This window comes from Trichoplusia ni, unplaced genomic scaffold (genome assembly GCF_003590095.1).
Source record: "Trichoplusia ni isolate ovarian cell line Hi5 unplaced genomic scaffold, tn1 tig00003960, whole genome shotgun sequence".
NCBI lineage: Eukaryota > Metazoa > Arthropoda > Insecta > Lepidoptera > Noctuidae > Trichoplusia > Trichoplusia ni.
The window spans coordinates 1-11,399 of NW_020800480.1; the positions used below are offsets into that span (position 1 = coordinate 1).

Sequence of the window (11,399 nt, forward strand, 5' to 3'; positions counted from 1 at the left end):
AGAGGAGGATATAACTATACGTACTAAGTCCTAGTACCGTCGTTATAGAGCTCTTCCTATACACGGTTCAATGATTTATTATTGTAATAACACGTAATGTCTTCACACATGTAAGTACTGCAAATGGCCAGTTACATTTATGAATGACAGAGATTATTTTAAAATGGCATAAATAATGAAGGGACATTGCCCTCGGATCAAATAAACATAACTGATAAATGATTTGAAATAATGATGTATAGAAATTATTAATTAAAAAAGAACCCATTTTTGTCTCATTAAAATATCGGATTATTCTAGATAATACGAGAAACCGCCCCTAACGAGTTGTTTGTTTGATACTGATAAATAATAGACGTTTGCATAGTTCAAGCTTCTATTTTCAATTGCCGCCATTCCAAATCTGGCGCGTCGCTCCTCACTTAACCACAGACAACACAAATATTTATAATCATATGTAACACCTCCACCCTTAATTATTACAGATAAACTTACTTACTAAATTATATTAAACAACATATCAATAATAATCTTAACAATCTTATAATATATTTTCTTACTTCAATCATCATCAAACCCATATCTCTTAACCGGTTTGCGTGTACGATTACTAGTTCGTATATCCCGAGTAATAGGAACCCTAGGACTACCCGTCTCCTGCACCTTGGGCATATTTAAAGGTACACTTGACGTTGACAAGGGTTCACTTGTAACCAAATCACTTCCGTCTGTTTGCGTGCGGGATGTTTCCTCGACCAATGCTTTCGTCAAGCTGGTTCCGTTTGTCCGGTCCGGTTCTGTGTTCGGCGCTCGATTATTGTCCGAAGGAAACACGAGAGAAGAGCGAGAGCTCTTAACAGGCTGAACTGGTGAAAGTTCCTAAAGTTTGCATCTACTAGCCTAGCTGTCCTATTTATCACTCTTGGTTTTAGTGGTCAATGTGTCTATGCACCTCAGTGCCGTGGATAGATTTAACATTATAATCTGTACTACCTGTTTTCTCTATAACAGTCCCTGCAGACCACTTGTTTGAGCTACGGTATTCTCTGAACCATACAAGGTCCCCCGGATTAAACTGTCTTGTGACGCCACTCGATGTAGCTTCTACTGTCTCTTGGCGAGCTCTAATAAGTGCCTTCTGGTCTGGTTTCAAACAATCTAACCGCATGCGCAAGTTGCGCCCTAATAACATCTTGGCGGGGCTTTCCCCGGTTGTATAGTGTGGTGTGTTTCTGTACGCCAGCAGAAAACGACACAATGTGGAGTGTACGTCGGATTTCGATTTAATCGCCTTTTTAATGCTCTTTTTACAAATTTTAACAGCGTTTTCCGCTGCCCCATTAGAAGCTGGGTGATAAGGTGCCGAAAATATATGTTCTATACCATTATTATTTAAGAATTGCTGAAATTCTCCACTGAAAAACGGAGGGCCATTATCACTAACCAATTGTTTAGGTAACCCAAATCTCGCCCACATCTCTCGTAATTCTTTTATTACCGCTTGCGATGTGGTGCTCAGCATTCTAATAGCTTCAATCCACTTTGAATGTGCATCGACTACCACTAGATAAGTAAGACCGGCTACCGGTCCTAAGAAGTCTACGTGTATCCTGGTCCACGGTCGATCTGGCCACGGCCAGGCGCGGGGCGCATGCGCAGGTGTGCGTCCGCCACTTCAGCGCACACGGTGCAGCTGCAACATGCTGTCTCTAGTGCCTCGTCTATTCCCGGCCACCATACGTAACTTCGCGCTAACGATTTAGTTTTGACTATGCCCATGTGACTCTCATGAAGCTCAGCGATCACTTTATTCCTACACGTACTAGGAATTACTAGCCTATGTCCCCACATTACACACCCTAGCTCAATATATAATTCCTTTCTACGGTTAAAATATGGTTTTAATTCTTTCATTTCGACCTCGACCGGCCAGCCATCGTTTATATATCTGGCTACTCTGCTCAATACACTATCCGAAACCGGTTTCTTTTTTTAACGTTTGATAATCTAATAACAATGCTTCCGCGGCAAAGTGTAAATACGTTTGTTCAGGTGTGTCTAATTCTTCACTATAACCCCTTCTTTATGAGTGCTAATTAACCTAGACAAAATATCTGCCGTGTTTTTATCTGATCGAATGTACTCTATATTAAAATCGTAAGCTGATAGTTTAATGGCCCACCGCTGTAAACGACTCGCCGCCGTGTTCGGTATTCCTGCATGGGGCCCAAAAATTGTGACCAGCGGTTTATGATCTGTACGTAGTGTAAACTTTCTGCCATAAAGATACTGATGAAACTTGTCTACCGCGAAAATTATAGCCAAGGCTTCTTTATGTATCTGGCTGTAGTGTAACTCCGCGGCAGTGAGCGCCCGCGATGCGTACGCCACAACCCGCTCGCTGCCGTCAGACGCGCGCTGTGCCAGCACGGCCCCCAGCCCGCGTGCGCTCGCGTCGCATGTTACTATGCTCTCCAGCGATATGTCAAAGTGTGTCAATACTTCAGTACTACATAGAAGTTGTTTAATTTTATTGAACACATATCTATGTGTTTTAGTCCATTGCCAATGTTTACCTTTCTTAAGTAATTCGTAAAGTGGTGTAATATGAGTACTCAAATTCTTAATGAATTTTCCATAGAAATTAACCATACCGAGAAAAGACTTCAACTCTGAGACGTTAGTTGGGTCGGGCATAGATAGGATCGGTTTTATTTTATTTGCATCTACCCGTACGCCATGTTTATCAATTATGAATCCTAAATATTTTACTTGGCCTACCATAAACTCACACTTTTCTTTTTTTATTTTCAACCCATTCCTCTCTAAAATACTAAAAACCTGTTCAACTCTTTCTAAATGAGATTCTAATGACTTATTCTTTATTAAAATATCATCATAGAATATGACTACGTCCTGCACGTTTTTAAAGAGATTCATCATGAACTTTTGAAAAATGCCCGGACTGGAAGAGAGACCATAAACGAGGCGATTGTATTTAAAAAGTCCTCTGTGTGTATTAATTACTGTGTAGTTCCGAGAAGTTTCATCCAAAATTAATTGATTGTAAGCCTGTGACAAATCTAGCTTAGTAAAATAATGATTGCCACTCAAATTACTAAATAAGTCCTCTACCTTCGGGACCGGGTACCTGTCAACCAGTAAAGCCTTGTTAAGTGTCACCTTATAATCCGCGCATAAGCGTATTCCACCGTCTCCCTTCCTCGCTATAACTAGCGGTGTGGCCCAGTCGGACCGTTCAACGGGCTCGATGACGCCGGCGCGCAGCATCGCGTCTAACTCAGCATTGACCCGCGCCAGCAATGCATAAGGCACGGGGCGCGCTCGACAAAATACTGGCTCGGTCCCATCCCGCACGCATAACTTGACTTCTTCACCGGTATATTTGCCCAACGTGCCATCGAATAGGTTGTCATGTCTGGAAATGATATCGTTAAACATTTTATTTTTACATAATTTAATGTGGTTACATCTAGTAAATTTTGGTATCTCAATATTCAATTCCGATAACCATTGTCTACCTAGTAAATTAGTAGTACCCTTATCGATCACATAGAGATCTAGTTTCTTCATATTTTTCATATATTGCACATCAGTCTCTAAATACCCTATTGGTTGAATGACAGAGCCATCATAAAATTTTACTTTCATTTTACATGGTTTCAAAGGTAATTCTTTAAAATGCTCCTTATACGTAGACTTGCTTATACAGGATAACGCAGAGCCTGTATCAATCTCCATCGATAAGGTTTTATTATTAATTAGAAGCTTTATACACACCGGTTTATAGTTGGTTAGTGACATTTGATACATCGGTTCCTCGTTTGTACCCTCAACGTCTTGCTCCGAGCCGGAGTTGTCATCCATCGCTGGCTCGCTCAGCCAGTACGCCGCGTCGGTAACGTCGTTGCTGCGTGCGGTGCGAGCGTTGCTGCGCCCCCCGCGCGCCATGTTGCCGCTCCGCCATACACCCGCTCCGTAGGCGCTCGACCCGATCACGCGTCCTCTACGTGACCTTCCTCGCGCGCCATTATTCCCGCGGTTTGAAATCGTAGATTTTATGCGACGATCAAATTCTTTTTTTCTACAAACTCTTCGTAAATGGCCAGGTTGTCCACAATAACTACATTCGAACTCCTTGTACCTACAGTTATGTGCCCCATGACCGTTGACCCCGCAGGCTGAACATTTATTGAGTTCCAACTTGTGTATTCTCTCGCTTAGTTCCCGGCTGGTAGTTTGTTCCTGCGTTCCCTCTACGGCCCCGGCGTCCCGCTCAGCTGCCTCCAGAGTATTGGCTAATACTAGCGCTTTTTGATAATCTATGTTATCTTCCGCGAATAACCTCTGACGTATATATTCGCTACGTAACCCGCACACAAACTGATCCCTCAAATTTTCTTCTAAATTGATCTTGAATTCACAATAACGTGACATCTTTTTCAAATCTGCCACGTAATCAGCTATCGTTTCTCCCGCTGATTGGCGTCTTTGTCGGAACCTATACCTCTCCGCGAGAATTGATGGTTTCGGCTGTAGATGTGCTTGCAGTAATTCCACCGCTTCTTTATATTTCAGGGTTGATGGTTTTCTCGGGCTCGCCAAAGTAGACAGTAACTCATAAGCCGGTTCGCCGATAAGAGCTATTAATGTTGGTAACTTCAAATCTTCCGCTATTTTGTTAGCAACAAAATACATTTCGAGACGATCGACGTACGCCGACCAATTCCCATTTTTTATGTCAAAATCTCGAACTTTCCCAACAGACATTTTTAATCACCCCCAAAGCACTATACCACAATAATTTAAGACTTTATTCTGCACCGAATATCGTTCCGTTATCCTCGTCGCCACTGATAAATAATAGACGTTTGCATAGTTCAAGCTTCTATTTTCAATTGCCGCCATTCCAAATCTGGCGCGTCGCTCCTCACTTAACCACAGACAACACAAATATTTATAATCATATGTAACAGATACCTCTTTAAAAATAGGACGACCTTTGCCATAAATTATCAATTTAGCTAGAGCACTTTGACTCATGACAATACTCTACTTAAGTAAATCTGATTTATACTCGATACGTCTCGACGATATTAGATTTTCTAGGGTATATTCGTTTTAAATATATAAGTAGGTACGTATATTTTGTAAATGCCAAAATGTTATGCCAACTAACTGCTGAGACTGCTTGCACCTAAAAGTATTCTATTCGTTTTTTCTGGCTCTAAGTTTAAGTAGAGTAGATAACATGAATTTGGTAAAAGAGCGACAACAGACGCCTTATTGTTCAGGGCATTGCTCTACTACGCTATCTGTGGGCTGTCCTTCTTATATTGTGACAATTAAATTTCGTGAACTGAGTTGCGAATAGACGATTACAATTTTCCCCAAGTCTTCGCAGAGTCTAATTATATTTGAAGGAAAAATAAACAGATTAAAATATATGTTTAGTAGGTTCTTGTCACAGTATGCTTGGTGCATACAAATTTAAAAAATATGGTAATTCATTTATGTATATGTAAAGATTTTCCTTAACTACACAATACTACTATATATACTACTACAATAAACTAACAGAAAGATGATTCCTTCAGTATAAACACGGATGTTCCATCCAGTTAGTTAAAAACTTATCTGTTATTCGATGATCGAAAAAACTTCATGTTTTCTTTGACAAAAGCTAAAATAAAGTGGAGACCCGTGGAGATGGCGCCACGCGCCAAGACTGTGATAGTCGTTGTCAAGCAGTTTTACAAGGCACTGATATCTGTCAGCGGGTAAATAGATGTACTTGCAACTTAGATAATGTAACAATAGGGATAATGAGGGGCAAAACACCTTTTTGTCTTTCCTAAAGATAATGAAAAATCTTTTACATTATTTTTTGTCTATATTTACCTAAACCATACGAAGTGACAAAGATTAACTGCTTCAAAGTTTAGGGACAGGAGCCTCTGACGTAATAACTTCATAGACAGAAAAGACGTCACGCGCAAGTGCCATTATATATTTTTTAGAATTTATATTTACATTACATCTAAGAAATACGGTTCCATTAATTTATTCATAACACTAAATGACGGACATAGAAATAAAGAATCATTTCTATAAGTTGTAGAGAGAGTTAAGAGTTAGAGTATGACTTTCTTAACGTTAATATTATATACCAATCTCCTTTTTTTTTAGTTATAAAACTATAAATCCACTTTAACTAGTTAAAAAATATGCCCAAACAACGTGGTCGAAATTCTGATAATTCTCCGAAAATAGTCTTGTATAAGAATTGTTTTTTGATCATCCTGTTATTAGCAGAAACAAACATGTGTAAAAAGGTTTATTATTACTGTTTTGTCTCACGTATGTACTCATGTAACGTGATAAAGATCACGTTATTTTACTCGTACTTACATGATATCTTTGTTATGAAAAGTTTACGATGTTACCTTTCAACTTATTGACAAACAACCTCGGGATCAGTGAAACTGTGTTCAACACAGTGTGTTGACGTCAGGCCGGTAATTAAGGCCTAATCTAAATTCCAATTAATTACATAATTAGTTTAATTAGGTAAACAACTTTATAAAGAAAAAATACTATAAAAAAAAACAAAAGACCGGATTTAACGTTGATGTACGCGCAGATATTCAGTAACTTGGGCTTCTCTACTTGTTTGTATTAATTATTTTATAAAATTACGTTCAAGGCCGATAGAGCCCGTCTATGGAGCTACATATATCAAAAATCATTTTAAATACATTTCCTGGTCGGTCCCAGTGGCAGTGGGGCGCAATGCTAAACCAACTTTTCGCACCATCATCTCTACGCAATCTTCTGCAGTATTTGCTCCACGCGTGTGACCTTTTACGAATTCGGCCAACGAAGCTCTTGCTTTGCTTTATGCTCTAAAATTGTCCTATGAGTTTTGCTGTGCTACCAACTTGCTTGTAGTGCTGGGTAAGTAGTGCGAGCAATACCTTATGCAGGCAGCGCTCAATAAAAAAAGAATGTGGTTTGCATTTTTATAGCAATCAGACAGGCGTTAGAGCTTCCTAGAGCGTTAGGGCCCTTCGATTAGCGGGCCGTAGCATTTGCTACTCTTGCTACGTAGTTATTCTGACGTAGGGCAAAAATTCGCTTTGCTTAGATCTGGGACATGGCAGTAAGATTTTTCGCAGGATGATTACCAATCAAAATCCTAATATTTAAACTCTACTTTAGGAGAGTACAAAGGATGTTAAAAGTCACTAATCCAGATATGTATAAGTTTATTTCATTAAGAATATTTACACCTGCATTATGTACAGTACATTCAAATATCTACATAGGAAAACAAACTTCTGTAGAAAAGCAAGAGGTAGGTAGCCATTTAAGTTGATATTTTACATTAGCAGAATAAGTCACTCCATTCACTATACACTTATGTTTCAGTCTCACTTTCATTGTACCATTTACCATCCCATTTAAATGAAAATATAAATAGCAATGAAATATAAAAATCGGTAGGTAAGTAGGTAATTTTATCAGCGTTAAGCGCAGCATAAATATTTTATTGACTACTTTCAAAACTTTGAAAATTAATCCCCTTTTTAAAAGGATGCGTTATTCTAGTCAACAGTCCTTAATTATTCAACTACTCATGAATTTATATTCTTATGAGTAAGAACACTGAAATGGAGGCACAATTGTACCTTCGTCGAAGGACGTTAATCATAGAATGCTAGCTCAATTTTTCATTTGCTCATAATTCATTGCGTGCCGATAGAGGTAACTCTCCTCTTTGTATAAGTCTTAGCGAGCAATGCATTATTAACAAAAGACAATCAATGCTGACTGGTATATTAGCTACGTTCACAGACCTTTATTAAAATAAGCTGGAATAATGATCGCTATTAATTTGGCAGAAAGCATGATCAAAAACCTCAAGAGATATCTGAAAATAAAACCCTCATTTAGCCATCATCGATAATTTGCAGTCCGAAGAGTCCGTCTTGATTGGACATCTAGTAGAGAAGGTAAAGAAGTTATACTCTGCTATTATTCTGTATAAAACTGCCAGAAAACAGCATATTTTAATAGAGGCCAGTGACTACTGAATACTTTGGTCGCGAAGTGCCTTTAGAAAACTAATAGCAGATATCCGCGGCTGTGTTATTTCTCTATAACTATAATTAAGTTATTAATTTATGAGTGCAAGTTTAAATTTACTAACAGGTAGTATACGCCCAAGTCTTAAAGTAATATTATTGTAATTGTAGAAGCGACAACCACTACACCACGTATTGCTTCCTCTTCCTTTGTTCCCTTAATAAATTACTTCAACAGGTAGAGTGGGCTTACCCTCACATAAAACATTTATCATTTTTTCAGGATTATTTTAACATTTAATTATGTACTTGTGTGTATAATTAGAAATATGAGTGTACACAATTTATACCGGACGACATTTACTCAGCCTGCTGTTGCTAATAGAATAAATGAAAGTTTTGTAAAATTCACGCAATTAATAAACTACAAACTCCTTTGAATATAAAAGAGCAATTACTTCTTAAACGACAATTTAAAATTAATATTGCGTAAACTTGCACCAACAAATTATTTTTAAACGTATTTTCTAGCTACCTATATTAATATTTTACATACAATTTAACTACATTTTAACGAATGTTCAAGTACGGATTAGCTAGATGTGTTTTTCTGTAATTAGGTAGGTACAGGTGCGTTCTAAGTGAATGTCATCGTTGGCATCGTTGGATGTCAATGATGTGGTTCCTTTATCTATTCCTTTATCTTAGTATGTGATGGTATGATTTAGTTTTAAACCTTCCATAGACCTAAAGAGATATAAGTACTCACTTACAAAATCGTAGTAGTTATATAGGACACATGTATCAGTTTCCTAATCGGAAAGAAGACCTAAGTCTGTACAGAGTTTAAGAAAGATCAGCGACATATTATAAATATTCAGAACTATGGCTATATCCAGTGACTATGAAGAAATTATCTATACTTATACAGTAACAACAATTATATTTTACAACGAACAACGTATTAACACTTTATAATACGCTTTAAGGCTTGCTTTCTGGTTAGTGGTCAGCGGTGAGTACGGCGGCAATAACAGAGGAGACATTAGCAGGTGTTGCTGGTGGGAGTGTGGGCAACGGCGGAGTGGGGTAGAGGCGGCACGGGGCGCCCGCCGGTGGGCCCAGCATGCCCAGCAGTAAGTAAGATACTAGTGCGCCTGATAGCAGACCGCCGTTATATGACAATGTCATCATGTTACCTGAAGAAGACAAATAGTTTATATATTTATTAAATCTTTTTGTATTTTGCACCCTAGATGTTTTAATGACTGTATTCCATGCTACCGTATTATAGTAGTAAATCATTTTCAAAATAGTAGTTCTTACCAGCGATTTCACGATGCTCGCGTCCCACGCGAGATGGCGCCATTATCATGGGCACAGAGCCAAACAGGCCATTTGAGAAACCCAGCACCACTGAGAAAAGGATTGGATATACCTGAAAGAATATATTAAATGAATATATAGGTATAAAGTAGTGTGCGCAAAGTGTAATTATTCAGACAAGTAGGGACTTTACATGATGCACGTTGCTTAACCTTCCCATAAAATAGAGAAGGAAACCTCGTTTAAAATGTAGACTGAAGTTTGATTGCTCTTGAAGAAAACAAGGACAAATTCTAGGTTCGCAATGTTTAATGTTCTTACATCGCCGACAATATGCGGCGAGTGTCGTGGCGCCGCACACAGCAGCATCAGCGGCACCAGCAGCAGCCGCACTCCACTCGCCATCAGTAGCTGGCTGCGGCCCACTCGTACGGCCACGCGGCCGCGATCTGGTGGCGGAAGAACATTAAAGCATCATGACCGTATTACATTGAAAATTAGGCATAATGTTTGAGATTGATTTAAGTTTGCACGTACAGAGGTTAATCAAGAGCTCTTGGTTTAGGGTTAAGGTATACGGGTTATTCGTTATTAAACGGGTATTCAGTAATTCTGGATTAGTTTTGTGAATTTGTACAAGTCAAGTGACATTATACCGAGCATTAACTAGGCTTTTGCTTAATATGTTTGCGATTTTGGTAGATAAGTACTTACTTTCCCAAGGAAGTCAAAGAGGTTAAAGGCGGACATAAGCACGATAGGCATCCAGGCCGAGGCGGCAGGAGGGCACCTCTGACGCTATGCCGGGGTACAGGCTCAGCGTGGTGAAGTACACCAGCCCGATTGACACCATGTACGGGTAATAGCGCGAGCTACTGCCCAGCGTGCTGCTAACCGCCTGAACAATAACAAACAAATATTATGGACAATAAACATTGTAATCTGAATTGGAGAAGTTAAAATCATGCACATGACGGTTTTGTAGCAAAACTCAAAGCAGCTTCATCAACAAACTTCAACTGACAAGATCGGCTAACATAATAATTATAAAATGAAATTATTTACGTTTGAAGGCTCTCCAGGAAGTGGTCTATCCGGTGGCTCGTAAACAACGTCCTCTACTTTGTATGAAGGTCGAGGAGTGCGCAGTGTTGATGAGGTCTCGAATTTGCGGTGTCTGGAACGGCTCCACCGCCCCTTCTGAGGGTGGTACCGGCGCCCCCGATGGTGAGTACACTGGGTTGGCGAAACTGAAGGCGCTGTTCTCGATTTCACCTAAAAAATTTTATGAGACTGTTATTGATTGTAAACTCACGGGTACAAAAGTGAAACATAGATTCGATCGTTCCCATGTTAGCTTAAACGCGACACTGGTTTTACCATGAGTAATATCTTGACCTGTTGTTGAAAGCACTGGACTCTGCAACTTTAGAACACCATAACCTGCATCAGTTGCTTCGCTCTCCATCTAGAATTATATAAATTGTATGCATTATTATAAGCACGATTACTTGTTAGAACCATGTCTATCTGCCAAATTTCCAAAAACATACCAATGTAGCGTCTTCATTAGGATTCAAGTGTAGTTGGATACGCCTCTTTTGTCGGGATTCAACAGTGAGTCGTATGTAGTGCTGAACGAGGGGATGGCGCATCATCACGTGATGCAGCATGGATGCGCCAGCAGGATCAGAATGAGAACACGAAGAACATGAAGGTACTTCGCTGTGGCTGCCGGAAACCGTACTTTGTGACGATACGGTCTAGTGAGACCCAAAACCCAGCGGCACCTGCGAAGTGTGATTGATCATATAAATCCCAACCAAACCTAGCGAAATCAGTACGGTAGGTACTACAATGCATTTTTCTTTTACTATATTTATTTTTTCCTTCTGCCAAATGATTTAGACCAGTTTTGCAAACAAAAGGATACGTAATTTAGGAAATTAGAGCTTGGGTAAATAT

General features: G+C 39.3%; 1 protein-coding gene and 1 pseudogene across 1 annotated transcript; both read right to left on the reverse strand.

The window, feature by feature from the left end:
* Positions 1 to 3,346: 3,346 nt before the first annotated feature.
* LOC113508147 lies at positions 3,347 to 4,949 on the reverse strand. Its single transcript, XM_026891110.1, has 2 exons — positions 3,802 to 4,949; positions 3,347 to 3,439 (listed from the first exon to the last, which is right to left on the reverse strand). The coding sequence occupies exons 1-2, from the start codon at positions 4,789 to 4,791 to the stop codon at positions 3,434 to 3,436; spliced, it is 996 nt and encodes a 331-aa protein (XP_026746911.1). The 5' UTR covers positions 4,792 to 4,949; the 3' UTR covers positions 3,347 to 3,433.
* Positions 4,950 to 7,272: 2,323 nt separating this feature from the next.
* LOC113508146 lies at positions 7,273 to 11,224 on the reverse strand (annotated as a pseudogene).
* Between the last annotated feature and the right edge of the window lie 175 nt (positions 11,225 to 11,399).